Below are 15,224 nucleotides of genomic sequence, written 5' to 3' on the forward strand. Positions count from 1 at the left end.
TCAGTGTCGTTATCGTGTCACAAACATATAGTTCGGCACCATCCTTGATCCGCGTAGACTTCGAGGGAATTAGGGTGGAAGGTTGGGTTACATACCTTCCTTTCGTGACTTGGTATAGTAGCTGACTGTAGCAGGAGATAGATATTTCTTATGATCTGTCCCATTCAATCAGTCAACCAATATGAAAGCCAACGATAACATCGATGGAGTGGATGATGTGAGTGTTCATACCTCAGTCAACCGCTCCTTCAACACAAGCCGGATCTCTTTGTAGATCTCTTTTTTCATCCGGTAGACCCCTCCGCGGCGCGCGAGACGGCTTAATTGTATAGATCGTCAGTATTGTCCGCTTGGCTGGATGGAATGAATTGGAATGAAATTGAAGGGTATATACCGGATGGCAGGACGAGCTGGATTGAGCATGTCATGTGTTAGCTAGATAGAGTGCGGGTCTCAAGAACACTCATTCATCGACTCTTTCGATCTCGCCGTCGAAATAAGGATAGAATTTTGGATCTGAGAGGGGGACGTACTAACACCTAAAATATTGTCACGTGGGACTCTAGGAAGAGAGAGTCGTTAGTGCTTGGTAGATTCATGGCAAGGCAGGATAAGCGGGACGTACTTGTGACGCTTGTATTTGCTGCTCAGGCTGCCTAGACCGAGGCGTTGGGAGTGGTCAGGTGCCATCTCTGATGAGGTTCGATGGTGAAGGACGACAAAGGCAAGATACTTCGATGGAGTGCTTTGTAGGAAGAAGTGGTTTTCTTAGAGCTGTAGTGAGGTTCTTAGGAGTTGCAAGAGGAAGACGAGGAGAATGATGGGATGGCTGGATCATGGAAGATGGGAAACACATCGTGAATGTACATGACGATATACTATAACACAATACGGATATACGGATGCTGGAATGAGAGGTTTGTTGAATGGGCCAACAGATCGCAATGAGAAGATTTCATCGTTGAGCATACCGGAAACATAAAAAGCATTAAACTATACACTATGCAGCATTCAACTGCTGCTTTATAGATATGTAATGTAATCTCGTGGCACATATATTGAGCAAGGACTCAAACGCCGTAGACAGTCAAAGAAACAATGCTATGTACGTGAAGCTTAGGAGATGAAAGTCGCTTCGGAGAACATGCTTCCCTCCTCCGTGAATTCTTCACCGCCAACCTTGAGCTTCAAGGACAGCTTTTGTTGAGGAGAATACTACTAGCCGTTAGTTTAATGCTACTCCCATCAGTTTGAGGCGGTTTACCTGGAAGATGTATGGCCGAGCACCAGCGACGCTGCCGGCAATGGTCTTGATAAAGCCGGGCACTTCGGCCATGACGTCGATGCGGTCGAGCTTGAGACCGAGAGCACCGTCGACCTCCGCGGTAACGGGCTTGCCATCCTTTGTCTTGCCTTCCCAGTGCCACTTGATCGACTTGGGCTCAGGCCAGTCACTCTCCTGGTCCTGGCCGGCCTCAGTGTGGGTCGCGGTGTTGGTCGTTCCGGCGTAGATGATCTCGCCATCCTTGACGATACCGCCAACATTGACGGTGGTTGATCCGTATGAGGGGGGTGTCGTGAACTCCATCATGATAGCGGAGAAAGATGGCGTCTGGAAGTTAATAAAGTTCCAGCGGGAAGCTAATACAGTCAGAAGTATATCCCCACATCACAGTTGTTCGGACGTACCGGCATGGTGGGGCTTCATGCCCTGAAGGGCCTGGGAGAACATTCCGCGACCCGTCATGTCGTAAGTCTTCTCCTTAGTAGTGATAGTACCCCCGACAGTGCACCTAGGCCAGAACATATGGCGCATAGAACCCCATGGGTTCTCGGGGTCGGTACCGAAGTATGTAGTGCCATCCTTACCGATGGCGAAGCCGGGGGCGGCACGGGTGAAGGTCAAGTCAACGAGGCAGCCTTCGTTGACAGCCGACTTGAAAGTGTAGACGTTGCCTTCTTCGTTCAGTGACAGGGAAACGTTGTCGGCGGCAAAGGATTGCATGCTCTCATCGAACATGTGGTTGTACAGAGGATCGGAGAACCATTGGTGGGGTTTTCCATCGCCGGAAGTGTTGAAGATCTTGCAGTTGAACTGAGCGGTCGTATGAATGCCACTGGCACGGAAAAATAAAGTTAGAGGTTTGTCCGTAAGTGCATAGATGTAGGGAGTACGATGATCGTCGACTCACGCGATATTGCTGTAGATGATCTGAACCATAACCAGCGTGCCATTGTCGGCCATGACATAGTAGGTCTGGGTCTCTACATTGGTGTATTGGAAGGCGCGCCACCGGAGATCCTCCTTGGTGAGTTCTTTGTAAGGAGCATCTTCAGTCTGTTGCTGGGAGACAGGCTGGATGGCTTCGGGGCCATAGATCGGTTCCTGTGTGCCCGCAACGGCGGAGAGACTATAAGCGGATAGTTAGCGGATCGATCGTATAGTTGCAGCCAGGGGGTCAAATAATGAAGCAGGGGAGGAAAGAGTTACGTAGACTTGAGCCAGTTCATGGTGGATAGCAGTAGACAGGAGAGAGGTGATGGATGGAAGGAAAGGGAACTTTGGGAGGACTGGAGGAGATCAGGGAGAAATCGATAGCGCGGGGCCCAAAGGGGGTTCCAATCGTCAATGAGAGCTTGCTGCGCTGAGGATTTACACGGGACCAGGGGCTACAAAAAAAGAAAAAAGACGAGCGCTACTTGAAACTACAGTTAACTCCGGAGCTACTTCTGCATGGAAGCTACGGCTACAGGTTAGCGCTGGACCCTGGACGAGTCTTGAGCAGGAGCAGCTTTTGCTTGTTTCTATGACGTCCAGTATTTTTCCGGCGAACCTTTGACGCTTACCGTACTACACTATGCCCCGTAGAGGTCCAGCCCCGATTCGGACAGAAACCCCGGTTCCGCGCTACCTTCCGATCTCCGTCTCGAAAATCTTGGCCGCAAATACCGGAGATGCTAAGTTGATACTGACGAACGAGCCCATTCTTTGACCGTACCTCTCGATATTCAGTCGCTCAAAATGGCCAGGAAAGCAATCGCCAAAGACCAGATCGTCAAGCTCATTGTGGGCGCTGGCCAGGCCAGTCCCAGTCCGCCCGTCGGTCCAGCCCTGGGTTCTAAGGGTGTTAAGAGTATGGATTTTTGCAAGGTATGGCGACGTCGCAAACTACTTCCTGAAGTCATGTGAATCAAACAAACTGACTCTGTCTAGGAATTCAATGCCAGAACCGCTCACATCGCCGTTGGTGTCCCAATCCCCGCTCGCGTAACAGTCCGCCCCGATCGCTCCTTCCACTTCGACCTCCGAACACCCACAACAACATGGCTACTTCTCCAAGCCGCAAAGGTCGAACCTCGCAAGAACCGAATCCGCGGTGCCCAGAAGCCCGGCCACGAGACCGTTGGCAGCGTCACCCTAAAGCACGTTTACGAGATCGCGAAGATTAAGCAGACCGAAACGAGATTATCAGGATTGAGCCTGGAGGGACTCTGCAAGAGTGTTATGGCGCAGGCCAAGTCTGTTGGTATTGAGATCAAACCATGAACAGATGAACAGAGGAACAGCGAATGGATGGAATACTTGTATTTGTCTTGTGATGTGGTGTCATTGCATCGCGCAGCGACTCTTTGGATATCATGATACCGGCGTTTGGGAGAAGGTCTCTTATTATGTACTATAGCTTTTGCATGCGAATAGAGCGCAACTTACATGAATACTTAAAGCTGCTCACAGTAGGGAGTACGATTCCCGAGGATGATGATAATGAACGGTGAATTTGAATCGTCGGGACCAGTCCCCTGAGGCAAATCTAGCGAATGCACCGCCCAGAAAGCCAAGGAATGATGATGTTCTGTGTCACTGCTATGGTTACGGAAGATCATAGCCATGTCCAACCGCTTGGCAAAGAAACAGGAGAATCAAGGAGAGTGATATGCTGGCGATCATTAGTATGTGCTTGGCAGTATTCACCGGACGCTGAGGTAGCATCAGAAGGCGTTGAGACAAGGAGTGAAGGAGTATGTGCTAGTACTGTAGTAGTAGTAACGAGAGGGAGGATATATTAACTCCACCATGTTGGAGACTTGGAGAGCGGGATCCCCCACATTCAGGTATCCCAATCTCAATCTGGGGAGAGTATCAGGTTAGGATAAGCCAGGAAGGGAAAGGAAACGAATGCCGATAAGAGCAGCAGGATGCAAGATGTACCCCGTATTCAGGATGGCTCGGAATGCAAGGAGGAATGGGCCCGGGCTGCTTCTGGAAAACCTCACCGATCTGGAGAAGCAGCCAATGCGCAATCCATGTCCAGCCACCTGCACCGGGTTATCTAGGCTGGACGGCAGATAATGGGATTATTATTATTATTATTAGGTATGCTCAGACTCAGACGTAGGTGATCGGGTCTGTAACCGGCGGGGTAAAGTAGTGCTCGTCAGAGACCGTCAGAGTCAGTAGCAGTCAGATGGCCAGTGATGCAACGGATAATACGGATGCTCGCTCTTCAATGCTGTCAACCCTCAACAGCCTCCGCGTCTTTCCGGATTCTACAACCACTTGGCGCTCGACTTCTATTTCGTCAGCTTTACTTTCTTCTGGTCTTCATGGTTAATTCTCTCTTTTGCATTCTCAGCTGCAGCAACCAGGGTACAGCACTCCAGAATCTAGAATCTAGACCGGACTTTACTAGTGGAGCAGGCCGCTATTGCCGCCGCTTGTTTTGCTCTGCGAGTCTCGGGACTGCCGCACCTGCTCTCTCTTCTCTTCTCTCTGACGCTTTAGTGTCGCTCCGCCGGTTCCCTGTTCTGCTCTCCAGCCTCTAGTCTCTACACTACTCCCTCTCTAGCCTCGATTCTCTTCCCCTCCTCTCTCCTCTTTTGCTTACCTATCTTCCTACCCTCCAGACTCTCACCACTCCTCTCTCTTTCTTCCTTCTCTTCCCTCTTCTCCCGGTCGCAAGGCAACCAGTCGCTGCTTAGCAATCCTCGGTGGACCGCGCTCGCCCCGTCCGTTTCTCTCCGGGCTGCACTGCGCAGCTCCCGAGCCGTTGTGAGTAACAGCAACAACCCGACTTGACGAAAGGTTTGCTCCGTCAACCACGCGAAACCCCCGTCCATTCGTACCTTGTCCCACCTGAATTGGCCGCCAAACAATTCGAGGAAAAAGCAATCTCTTGCATGGAATTTACTCTCTTTATTTCATCATTCGTCACCACTCGTTGAACTCTGCATATTTGGAGGGGCATGTTTTCCGCCCGCGGTGCTCGAGAATATGACGTCTAAAGCGACTGACTTTGCCGACGGGAGGAATCCTGCGCAATTTGGTGAGCACTAATGCTTCCCCAGACTTCCAATGCGCCTGACAATGGTTGCTCACTGCAGAAGAACCTCTACAATCGAAGAAGTCGGATTCGACGTCATCTGGGCAAGATTCTGAATCTAGTAGCAATGACGCCAAATCCAAGCAACAACAGACGGGAGTCCGCTTCTCTTCCATAAACGAAGAGTATGAGCCGCCCGAGTCGCCTGCCTCTGGAAATGCCGCTGCCTCCGGTCCTCAACTTGACCCGAAGGAAGATGATCTTCGCTCCCTCGCTGCTTCCCTCCAAAAGTCCCAGCTACAAGAATCAAGAATGTTCAACTTCTCATACGACCCCGTGTCTCTCCCACCTTCAAGAGTACGATTAATTACATGCCAAATTACTGTTCCGAAATCTCGGTACCCATGATGCTGACTATCATTTCCTTCTAGGTTGCATCTCGAGAGTCGAGTGAACGCAGCGGCCGAGAAACGAACGGATCAGGTTTACCCTCAACTCACACCTCCCCTCCCGCCTCAGCAATGCAATCGCCTCCTCTTACACCAGCCGCTACCCATTCGCGCGAGGCAAAAAATAATGAACCCGCCCAACCTAAAGCTGCAGAAACAACAGCCAAACAAGCACCTCCTCTTACTTCCCAGCCTGCAGCAATCACTCCATCAGCCTCGCCGCCAACAGGCACGCAAATGCCGAATGCTGTAGCACAGAGCGCCCCCAGCTCACGCCCTTCCTCCACAGATCAATTGGCCAAACAAAACGAGCTCGCGAAAACATCGTCGCACCCTCATAACCACTTGTCACATCGCGCACAGTTCTTCCTCGGCCCAGACGCAAACTCCCGCGATGAAAGTCCGCCCATGACACCCAGTGTCGCTACAGACAGCTACACTCCTCCAGGAGCTATTACGCCTATCGGTGAACCGAACGATCCATATGCTCGCAGCAAGCGGCCACCTCAGTCAAAAAATCTTCAACAACTCGATCCTCGCTTCATTTTCAACGGCCGCGATCTGAAGCGCAGAGGTCATCATTCAGGAACGCACGCTCGTCCCTCAACTGCGCGTTCTTCCAGTGCAACGGATCTTAGGGCAAGTGACAAGCGTTCGGGTATCTTTGGTGGAAAGAAAGACACGCGCCAGCCGGAGCCAGAGCCGAAGCAGGGCCACATGGCAGAACTCAAACGCTTCTTCAAAATGGGCCACAAGAACAAGCGCGGAGAGTCACCTACCTCAAAGAAATCCAGCCGGTCCTCTGGAAAGAACACTCCCTTCCAGATGGCACCTGACAACGTTCCGTTTGCAGATGATCATGGTCTCAATTCCAAGTATGGAAAACTTGGAAAGGTCCTCGGCTCTGGTGCAGGTGGCTCCGTTCGGCTGCTCAAGCGAAACAGTGACGGTGTGACCTTCGCCGTCAAGCAGTTCCGAGAGCGACATAGCTGGGAAACGTTAAAGGAATACTCAAAGAAGGTGACTGCAGAGTTCTGTATCGGCTCTACACTTCACCATGGCAATATCATTGAAACTCTAGACATCATTCAAGAGGGAACTCACTGGTACGAGGTCATGGAGTACGCGCCGTTCGATCTGTTTGCCATTGTGATGACAGGAAAGATGTCGAAAGACGAAGTTGCTTGCTCTTTCAAGCAGATCTTGAGCGGTGTCGCATATCTACATGGAATGGGTCTGGCCCATCGGGATCTGAAGTTGGACAATGTTGTGGTCAACGAGCATGGCATCATGAAACTCATTGATTTCGGAAGTGCCGTCGTTTTTCGATATCCGTTCGAGAACGACATTGTACACGCTTCAGGTGAGCCCTTAGCGATCTCAATTGATTTGGTAACATCATACTAACTGTCTCAGGAATCGTCGGCTCTGATCCGTACCTCGCACCAGAGGTCTATGATGAGAAGAAATACGACCCGCGCCCAACGGATATCTGGTCATTGGCCATCATTTTCTGCTGCATGAGCCTACGCAGATTCCCTTGGAAGCAACCTCGGGTCAGCGATAACTCTTATAGACTTTTTGTTTCAACACCAACCCCAGGAACTCCGGTACCGGACGCCGATCCCAGGCGGCACCGACCTGTCAAATCCGCTCCTGATCTAACAACAGCCGCTCATGAGGACAAGGGTCCACAATTCACTGGAAACTTCAGCGAAGAGCCGTCCAGAATTATGGAGACCCCTCCACGCTCCCCGATCAAGCCAACGGCAGGCAATCAAGAAGAGAACCGTCCTCCGGAGAACCCACCAGAAAAGCCAGCAGGCAACAACAACAGCTCTGACAGCAACAAGGCCAACGGCCAGAACAAACCTACGCGGACTACTAGCAAAGAAGCACCTCCACTTCCGCCAGGCACACAACAGTCGTCTGGCCAACGTCAGGAAGTCATCAAGGGCCCTTGGAGACTTCTCAGGCTTCTTCCTCGTGAAAGCCGCTATATCATCGGTCGCATGCTCAAAGTGAGCGTTAAAGATCGCGCAAGCCTCGACGACGTGCTGACGGACGAATGGGTCCGCAACATCAAAGCGTGTCAGCAAGAGGTGACCGGAGAAGTGATCAAGGCTGCTGGCCATACACATGTCCTGGAGCCCCCTTCTCCTAGTGTACCTGTGGCTAGCAAAGCTAAGTGATTTGCTAGTTGATTTTGTATAATGGCTAAACAGAAAAAAAGAAGCTTTACCTTTTTTTGTTGTGTTTTTCTAGACGCATGACGTCTTGTGTCTTATACTGTTTTTTTTTTTCTCATGACGATCCCTTACGCCTATGCGAACACAATTAGACCAGCATCTCGTCAACTGTTTCATCCCCCCGGTGGCGGATTACTTTTACTTGTGCTGAATATGTCCGTGGTCATTGTTAATACGTCCTACCTCGGCTACTAATTCCTACTCTGTTGTTTTGTCTCATATCGGCGTTGCGGTGAATGCTGTGGTTTCTGAATTAACCACTAGACTTGCTTTGCTTTCGACCTCTGTACTTTTGCCTGTTATCTTTTGGCTTCGGTTGCTTGCCCTCGACGCAATCTTTGTACATGTGCCTTGCGTGGTGTTTTTGTTCTGGTGTCGTTTTTATATCTACCTGTCTTTAATTTACCACTAGGCGAGCGCAGCAATAGATTATCTGAATACACAAGACTGATCGAATACTTTTGAGATTGAGTCGTAGACATTGAGTAAGATATAGTCATGTTTCGAATAGTTCCTAGCTTGGCTGCCCGGAGAGCGATAACCGGTATCGGCGGAGATAAGCGGGAGGCCTGCCGACAAAATGTTGGATCGCGAGCAAGCTATCCCAAGCTCCATTTCACCCTCCACGTTTCTGGCCACGCCTTCGAACGCCCCCAGCTCCGAGAATCTGGAAAAACTGGAATGCTGCTGTGATCAAAAGTCATCTTGGACATCTTGGTTGCTCTCATACCACCACAAATTTCACAATGGCTGAGTCACGAGAGCAAGAGTCCTCGGCCTCCTCCCTCTGGACCAGGTCTCTACTTGTACGTCACGAACACCAATCCCCCCAACCCAATTGTCACCAGCTAATTGAGAATCCCTAAAGTCCGGCGCCGTAGCAGGCCTCACAGTAGACTGCTCCCTCTACCCTCTCGACACAATCAAAACCCGCCTCCAAAAAGCCCGAACAAACGCCCCCTCCGCACCATCCCCAAACCTCTCCCTCCGCCAAACAATCCGCGGAATCTACGCCGGTCTCCCCTCTGTCCTCCTCGGCTCCGCCCCCTCCGCAGCCTCCTTCTTCATCGTCTACGACGGCGTCAAGCGCGCCCTCCTCTCCTCTTCATCCCCAGACGCCCAATCGCGCAGCCACATCCTCCTCACACAATCGCTTGCCTCCTCAATGGGTGAAATCGCTGCTTGCGCGGTTCGAGTGCCGACTGAGGTTGTGAAGCAACGCGCTCAAGCGGGGTTGTTCGGGGGTTCGAGTCTATATGCGCTTAAGGATATTCTTGCCCTGCGGCATCCCAATCCGGATCCGAATGGTACGGCACGGCGCGGGTATGGGATTGTGGTTCGGGAGTTGTATCGCGGGGCGGGGATTACTATTGCGCGCGAGATCCCGTTTACTGTGTTGCAGTTTACCATGTGGGAGACTATGAAGGAGACGTATGCGAAGCGGAAGACCCAGGCTGAGGGTGGGATAATTGCTCAGGTCCCTGCATCGACGAGCGCGTTCTTTGGTAGTATTGCTGGTGCGATTTCGGCTGGTGCTACGACGCCATTGGATGTTATTAAGACGCGGGTTATGCTTGCGAGGCGCGGGGATGGGGCGGAGGGGAAGTCCGGTGTGAGAATCAAGGATATTGTGCAGGAGATCTCGAAAGAGGGGGCCTCGGCGTTTTTCAGGGGGTGGCAGCCTAGAGTTGCGTGGATTGGAATTGGGGGAGCGGTGTTTTTGGGGAGTTACCAGTGGGCTTGGAACTCGTTGGAGAGGAGGTCGAGGGATGAGTAGGCGGTTTGTGTAAGACATTGTGATGTATATAAAGGGTATAGAGGGATGTTATAGAGATAGAGATAGTATGGATAGATAATACATATCCTTGTATTCTATGAGAAGAAATCCATGTCTCGTAGCACCATCTCAGTCATCAATCTATATATCTGGAACTCTGACCCATACACCATAACTCATTCGTAGACTAAGCATTTGAGGTCAACTCGCCTGGCTGTGCTTGGACTCAGGAAGCATAATTGTTTCTAAGTAACCACTCCAACTCCTTCACCTGCTCGGGCTCGAGCAACTTCTCCAATCCCTCCGGCTCCAAGAAATCATGGTCCGCAAAGTCAAATCCAGGCACGACAGTCTGCGATAGAGTCAGCACAAGCCCCATTCCCCGATGAAACAAGTAAACAAAGTGGACAGATTAAGACATACCTCACTAATCAACAACCCACCACTCCCCTGCAGCCCATCCTCATGATCATGCAACAAAAACGTAGCCTTGTATTCACCCCCCTCAACAATCCACTGCAACTTCTCGCCCTTCTCAACGTTCTGGCCCACAACGAAAGTCTCAATCTCGGCCTTGACATTCTCTCCTGCCCGTCGCGCGCGGTCCGCGTGGATAATCACATATCTGCCCCGTCCGCGATGCAGGGTGTGTACAGTGCGGCTCTTATTGCGGTGGAATGCGCCTAGCGGAGAACCAGGCGTAAGCAAATAGTAGATACTTGTGCTGGCCGAGCGTGTTGTGTCATCGTGGGCGCTGGCATTGTTTGCAGCGTTGGAGGTTAAGTTGCTGGCCTGGCTGAATGTAGACGGATCCTCGTTGTTTATGGCCTTGACGCTGCCATCGTAGTATGGGTTTGCGATGCGTAGTGGGTTGCGGTCTGTTTCGACGAAGTACCCGCCTTCGGGGTGGGGGATTAGATTTAGGGATTGAATGAGGGATTGGATCGAGGGGCTTTCGTGGGAGGCGTCGGCGCGGGGGATGGGGGTTGGTGGGTATGTTGGTTTTATGGCTTCTAGGGGAATGTCGGACATCTTGAAGGTGGTGGGTGTGGTGTTGGTGGCAGAGGAGTAGATAGGTGGGTAGGTGTAGAACGTGAGAGCAGCTGCATGAGAGAGGTGGGGGTGAGCTTATCTTATAGATCTCTCTCTGCAGTAGTAAGGTGTGCGGACTTTGAGCGGAGGTAAGCTGATTGTTTGCGCTGTGGACAACTCACTTAGTACCCGGAATTATATCATGATTACCAACAATTCTGGATTTACTTTGCACATGCAGATATCCACTCTGACGCAGTTGCGGCTGGATCAGGGACGAGCGTCGGTCTTTGCTGTTTGGGGTTCTAGATCATTATACAGCAGATACACTTAAGTGTTTCTAGAAGTTCGAACAGGACTGTGGCCTAAGTAGGCAGTGCAACAGACCAGAGGCTTAGCGCAGGGGCCAAGCAGCTTAATAAATCCCTCCACTGACATGCAACAACTGGACAGGCACAACACATGGAACCTCACCTCTCCAATTCCCCGCCTCTCCGCTTCCTTCCTGGCATCCGTTCGCTCTGCTAGACTAGACTTTTTTCTCTCTTGTTCTTGTGTTTGCTGTTCGTTGTTTGCTGGCTTGTACTTGTACCTGGAATGCTTGGCTCCACTGGTGGCTCTCTTATCAGTTTGTGATTGTGAGGGATCGTCCTGTCAACCTCCGCATCGTCAGTTCCTCCGCATTTTCATCTCCTCAACCTCACTTTTGTTCGTCGCCAGTCGCCTGCCGCATGGCACGCAAACTTACCCATCAAAGGGTCACCTATGGTATGTTTTCGGAAATGAGCCAGATTTTCTTTTGTGTTACTGTTCTCCTCCTTTCCCTCCGCACCTCGGATTCCCCTCTCCCCGTCTTACACCAGCTACGTACAATGTCCGCATCAGCAGCAGCTGACCAGAGCATTGGTTTTTATCCAGTGCTCCCTCCTTCCGATGCACCTGGTGGCCATCGGCTAGGCGTCAATGGCCTGGCCGTAGACTCTGAGAATTCGACACTGTGAGTGTCCCACTTGCCCTTCGGCGCTACCCTTCGGGAACCTCCGAACGTCGCGATCGTCGCTGTCGTTTCGTACCTAACCTTTCTCTTTCAACATAGATACTCGGCTGGTCGCGATGGAGTAATTTGTTCATGGGATCTCAGCCTGCCCTCTCTTTCCTCAGCCTCAGTCCCAGAGTCCGGTCCGACAAAGTTTCGCAGTCAAGTTCAGGCACACACGCACTGGATCAACGATATCGTTTTGACGCAGAACAACTCCGCCCTCGTCACTGCGTCGTCGGATACCACAGTCAGGTTATGGCGACCACACTCCGAGTCCACCGATATACCAGAGCCCATCGGGAAACACACCGACTATGTCAAAGCGCTTGCGAGCCCGGGGTCGCACGCGACCTGGGTTGCATCGGGCGGGTTGGACCACAAGGTGAACCTGTGGGATCTCAATGGTAATGGTCAGATCTTTAGTCTCGGTCAAGGTGTTTCAAGTACGGAACCGAATGCGAAGGGCTCGGTTTATGCGTTGGGCGCCGTACCCTCTGTTATCGCGAGCGGCGGGCCCGAGAAGCTGGTGAAAGTGTGGGACCCCAAGTCTGGAAAGCTGATCACGAAATTTGTTGGACATACGGACAACATACGGGACATTCTAATCAATAATGATGGCGACACAATCATGACGGCCTCTTCGGATCAGACTGTCAAGATTTGGTCTCTGACAGCCGGGCGCTGCATGCACACCTTAACAATGCACAATGATAGCGTCTGGTCGCTGTACTCGAATGAACCGGATCTCTCAGTTTTCTACTCTAGCGATCGATCAGGACTGGTCGCCAAGACCGATACGAGAAACGCTTCGGACATTGAACAGGGGATTTGTGTTGCTGCATTACAAGAGCATGAAGGCGTAGTCAAGGTCGTGGCAGCCGGAGACCATATCTGGACCGCAACACCAAAGTCCAGTATCAACCGTTGGAGCGACATCGATACGACTGCCGAAATTGACGCACCGAAAGCCCCAGCCGATATTCCATCACCATCGGACGATGATAAGTCGCCGCCGAAAGAAAAACCCACCAAAATACCCTTTGAATCGCTTTTGCTTCTTTCCAACACATCTACGCTGCCAACCTCAAGGATACAGGATGGCGTGGCGGAAGACTCACTCACAAATGGCCAGCCAACTTCGCCGCGACCGGACATTGAAGATGAGCTGGGCATTACTATTCCTGCTTATCCTTTGCCTGAAGAGTCGATAGAGGGTCAGCATGGACTGATTAAATATTGTATCCTGAATGACAGGAAGCGCACATTAACACAGGATTCTGCTGGGGAAGTTGTCTTATGGGACTTGCTCAAGGTAAGAAACTTCACTATGTGTCCATTTGCAGCCGACTAATGCTACATAGTGTGTTCCTATCAAGTCATTCGGCAAGCGTCATATGGACGACGTGGAGTTAGAGGTCAACACAAACGAGAGTATCGCGCACTGGTGCACAATCGATATCCGAACGGGACGATTGTCGGTTATCCTTGAGCCAGGCCGGTGTTTCGACGCAGAAATATACGCAGATGAGGCTGATCTAACGGATTACTCTCACATGCGCGAAGACCAGAGACGTATGCTATCCCCCTCTAGCCGCCACGCCATACTGACAAGATATAGTAAACCTTGGGAAGTGGGTTCTACGCTGGCTCTTTGCGCCTCTGATTGATGAACACGTCAAGCGCGATGCAGATTTCCGTGCTGAGGCCAAGGCTAAGGCTGAAGAGCTAGCCAAGTCTCACAGCGTAACTGCACCGGTAGATATCCCTGGAAAGTTGACGGTACCCATCCCAGACCCGACCGGGCGTCAAACCTATGACTCTCTTGGTAGCCCTACAACGCCTGGTCATGGAATAGGCTTCGCCGCCACAACACCTGGATCCTTGACTTCGTCGGTGCTCCACGGGCACAACAACTTCAACAACATGGGAACGTCTCCCGGCGAACCCTCTGACTATCTAATGTCTCACCAGAACCCTGATGTGGCCAGGAGCTCAATATCAGATAGGTCGAGCGACTATTTCTCGTCCCCTAAGTCTCACGCACCAGCAGATGCGGACAAGCAACCACTTACTCCAGGAGCAGGAGAGCAGACCCCTACCCCTACTGCAGGCGAAACGGACAAAGAGGAGCGCAAAAAGGGAAGCTCACTCTTTAGCAAGAAGTTCCGGATGGAGTTCCCCAAGAAGCTAGGACGTACCTCATCGGAAGTCAAGCCGCAAATCCAAGAAGAGAAAGCAGAGGAGCCTGAACCCACGTCCGTGAAGGAAGAGAAGGTCTTTGAGAATAATCTTGGTGGCTTGGTTGAGCGAGTGCACCACGACTATGAGGAATTCCTCACTGCCAACTTGGGCCAGGAGCTCGTATCCGCTATTGTGCCTAGTGACGAGAGCGAGACTCCTCTGTTGGACATTCCACCACGCACTGTTGTGTTCATCCAAGAAGAGACGGGCGAGTCGGTCGTGGCTTCAGATATCTACCGTGGTGCTTTTGAGAACATCGGCCAGGACGGCGAGAAGCTCGAGAAGGCGGTGCCGTTGTGGTTGGCCGATTTGCTGCTCAAGGTAAGCAACCCTTAAACTTTTTGACCAGCTTTCTTCTAACATAGCCAGAACCAAATGCCATTCAAGGAACCTACCAAACATGCATTCACTTTGAGACCTTACGATGACTCTTTGCCGCCTGTCGTCAAGCCAGAGACGTGAGTGCCCTTTCCCCTGAGTTTTCTAACAGTTATTGACATTTTACAGGCCAACTGTCAATGGCACCTCGAACAACCGTCTAAACGCCAATCGCATGCTCCGAGCCAAGAAGATCCTAGCGTACATCTCAGAGCGCATCGAAGAGCCAACCGGCGATCCGGCGCAGGACTCATTGAAGCCCGAGGACTACTTGGAACTGTACTGCAATGACAATGTAAGCGACCATTTGATGCATTTATGACGGCTGTACGCAACTGTGCTAACATCTGAAAGCTTATTACCCCCAACATGACCCTCGCCACCATCAAAGCAAACCACTGGCGAACAAACGGTGACATGATTCTCACCTACAAGTCCAACGGCAAGAAAGCACTGCGCATCCTAGGCTCCGCCCAAGGTTTTGCCCTCAGCAAACCGGCTGAAGCCCAGCCCCCTCAAAACCAGTCTGAGGGAGCTGGAGTTCCCAACGGTGAAGATGCGAGCGCTGGTCCAGGCAGTACGGGCTCGGGCGCGGCCTCTGTACACCATACCTGATTGATTGAACTGGCAAGGGATTTGGGAATAGCAGCCTGGGCTGCATTGGTGTATGTTAGAGTACTTGGTCTTTTTTTTTTTTTCTTTGTTGACGCGCGTGGTGAGAACATTTACTGCAGTGGT

At 51.5% G+C, this 15,224-nt stretch overlaps 4 protein-coding genes across 4 annotated transcripts; 3 read left to right on the forward strand and 1 right to left on the reverse strand.

Moving 5' to 3' along the window:
* Positions 1 to 939: 939 nt before the first annotated feature.
* On the reverse strand, positions 940 to 2,741 carry BDV14DRAFT_166746 (survival factor 1 family protein). The gene is made up of 5 exons (XM_073767540.1): positions 2,492 to 2,741; positions 2,193 to 2,411; positions 1,690 to 2,117; positions 1,265 to 1,641; positions 940 to 1,215 (listed from the first exon to the last, which is right to left on the reverse strand). The coding sequence occupies exons 1-5, from the start codon at positions 2,509 to 2,511 to the stop codon at positions 1,117 to 1,119; spliced, it is 1,143 nt and encodes a 380-aa protein (XP_073631756.1). The 5' UTR covers positions 2,512 to 2,741; the 3' UTR covers positions 940 to 1,116.
* A 281-nt stretch (positions 2,742 to 3,022) lies between these two features.
* On the forward strand, positions 3,023 to 3,547 carry BDV14DRAFT_196611 (mitochondrial 54S ribosomal protein uL11m; the record flags this gene model as incomplete). Its single annotated transcript, XM_073772487.1, has 2 exons — positions 3,023 to 3,151; positions 3,215 to 3,547. 2 exons carry the CDS (start codon positions 3,023 to 3,025, stop codon positions 3,545 to 3,547), a joined length of 462 nt encoding a protein of 153 aa, XP_073631757.1.
* Positions 3,548 to 3,915: 368 nt separating this feature from the next.
* BDV14DRAFT_166749 (uncharacterized protein) lies at positions 3,916 to 4,401 on the forward strand. Its single transcript, XM_073767541.1, has 2 exons — positions 3,916 to 3,938; positions 4,035 to 4,401. The coding sequence occupies exon 2, from the start codon at positions 4,178 to 4,180 to the stop codon at positions 4,349 to 4,351; it is 174 nt and encodes a 57-aa protein (XP_073631758.1). The 5' UTR covers positions 3,916 to 3,938; positions 4,035 to 4,177; the 3' UTR covers positions 4,352 to 4,401.
* Positions 4,402 to 5,272: 871 nt separating this feature from the next.
* On the forward strand, positions 5,273 to 15,101 carry BDV14DRAFT_187564 (uncharacterized protein; the record flags this gene model as incomplete). The annotated part of the gene is made up of 13 exons (XM_073770965.1): positions 5,273 to 5,324; positions 5,383 to 5,678; positions 5,753 to 7,133; positions 7,187 to 7,935; positions 8,888 to 9,792; positions 11,502 to 11,596; positions 11,747 to 11,825; positions 11,925 to 13,179; positions 13,229 to 13,439; positions 13,486 to 14,429; positions 14,478 to 14,566; positions 14,616 to 14,781; positions 14,841 to 15,101. 13 exons carry the CDS (start codon positions 5,273 to 5,275, stop codon positions 15,099 to 15,101), a joined length of 6,483 nt encoding a protein of 2,160 aa, XP_073631759.1.
* Between the last annotated feature and the right edge of the window lie 123 nt (positions 15,102 to 15,224).

This window comes from Aspergillus stella-maris (assembly GCF_047715825.1).
Source record: "Aspergillus stella-maris strain CBS 113639 unplaced genomic scaffold BDV14scaffold_7, whole genome shotgun sequence".
NCBI classification, from domain to species: domain Eukaryota; kingdom Fungi; phylum Ascomycota; class Eurotiomycetes; order Eurotiales; family Aspergillaceae; genus Aspergillus; species Aspergillus stella-maris.

Excerpts from the sequence above, each read along its gene's own strand:
- BDV14DRAFT_166746 (XM_073767540.1), bottom strand. The coding sequence starts at position 2,511 with ATGAACTGGCTCAAGTCTAC. Across the intron at positions 2,412-2,491 it reads ATGAACTGGCTCAAGTCTAC|TCTCTCCGCCGTTGCGGGCA; the intron begins GTAACTCTTTCC and ends ATCCGCTTATAG. Across the intron at positions 1,642-1,689 it reads CATGAAGCCCCACCATGCCG|CTTCCCGCTGGAACTTTATT; the intron begins GTACGTCCGAAC and ends TGACTGTATTAG.
- BDV14DRAFT_166749 (XM_073767541.1), top strand. The coding sequence starts at position 4,178 with ATGCCGATAAGAGCAGCAGGATGCAAGATGTACCCCGTATTCAGGATG.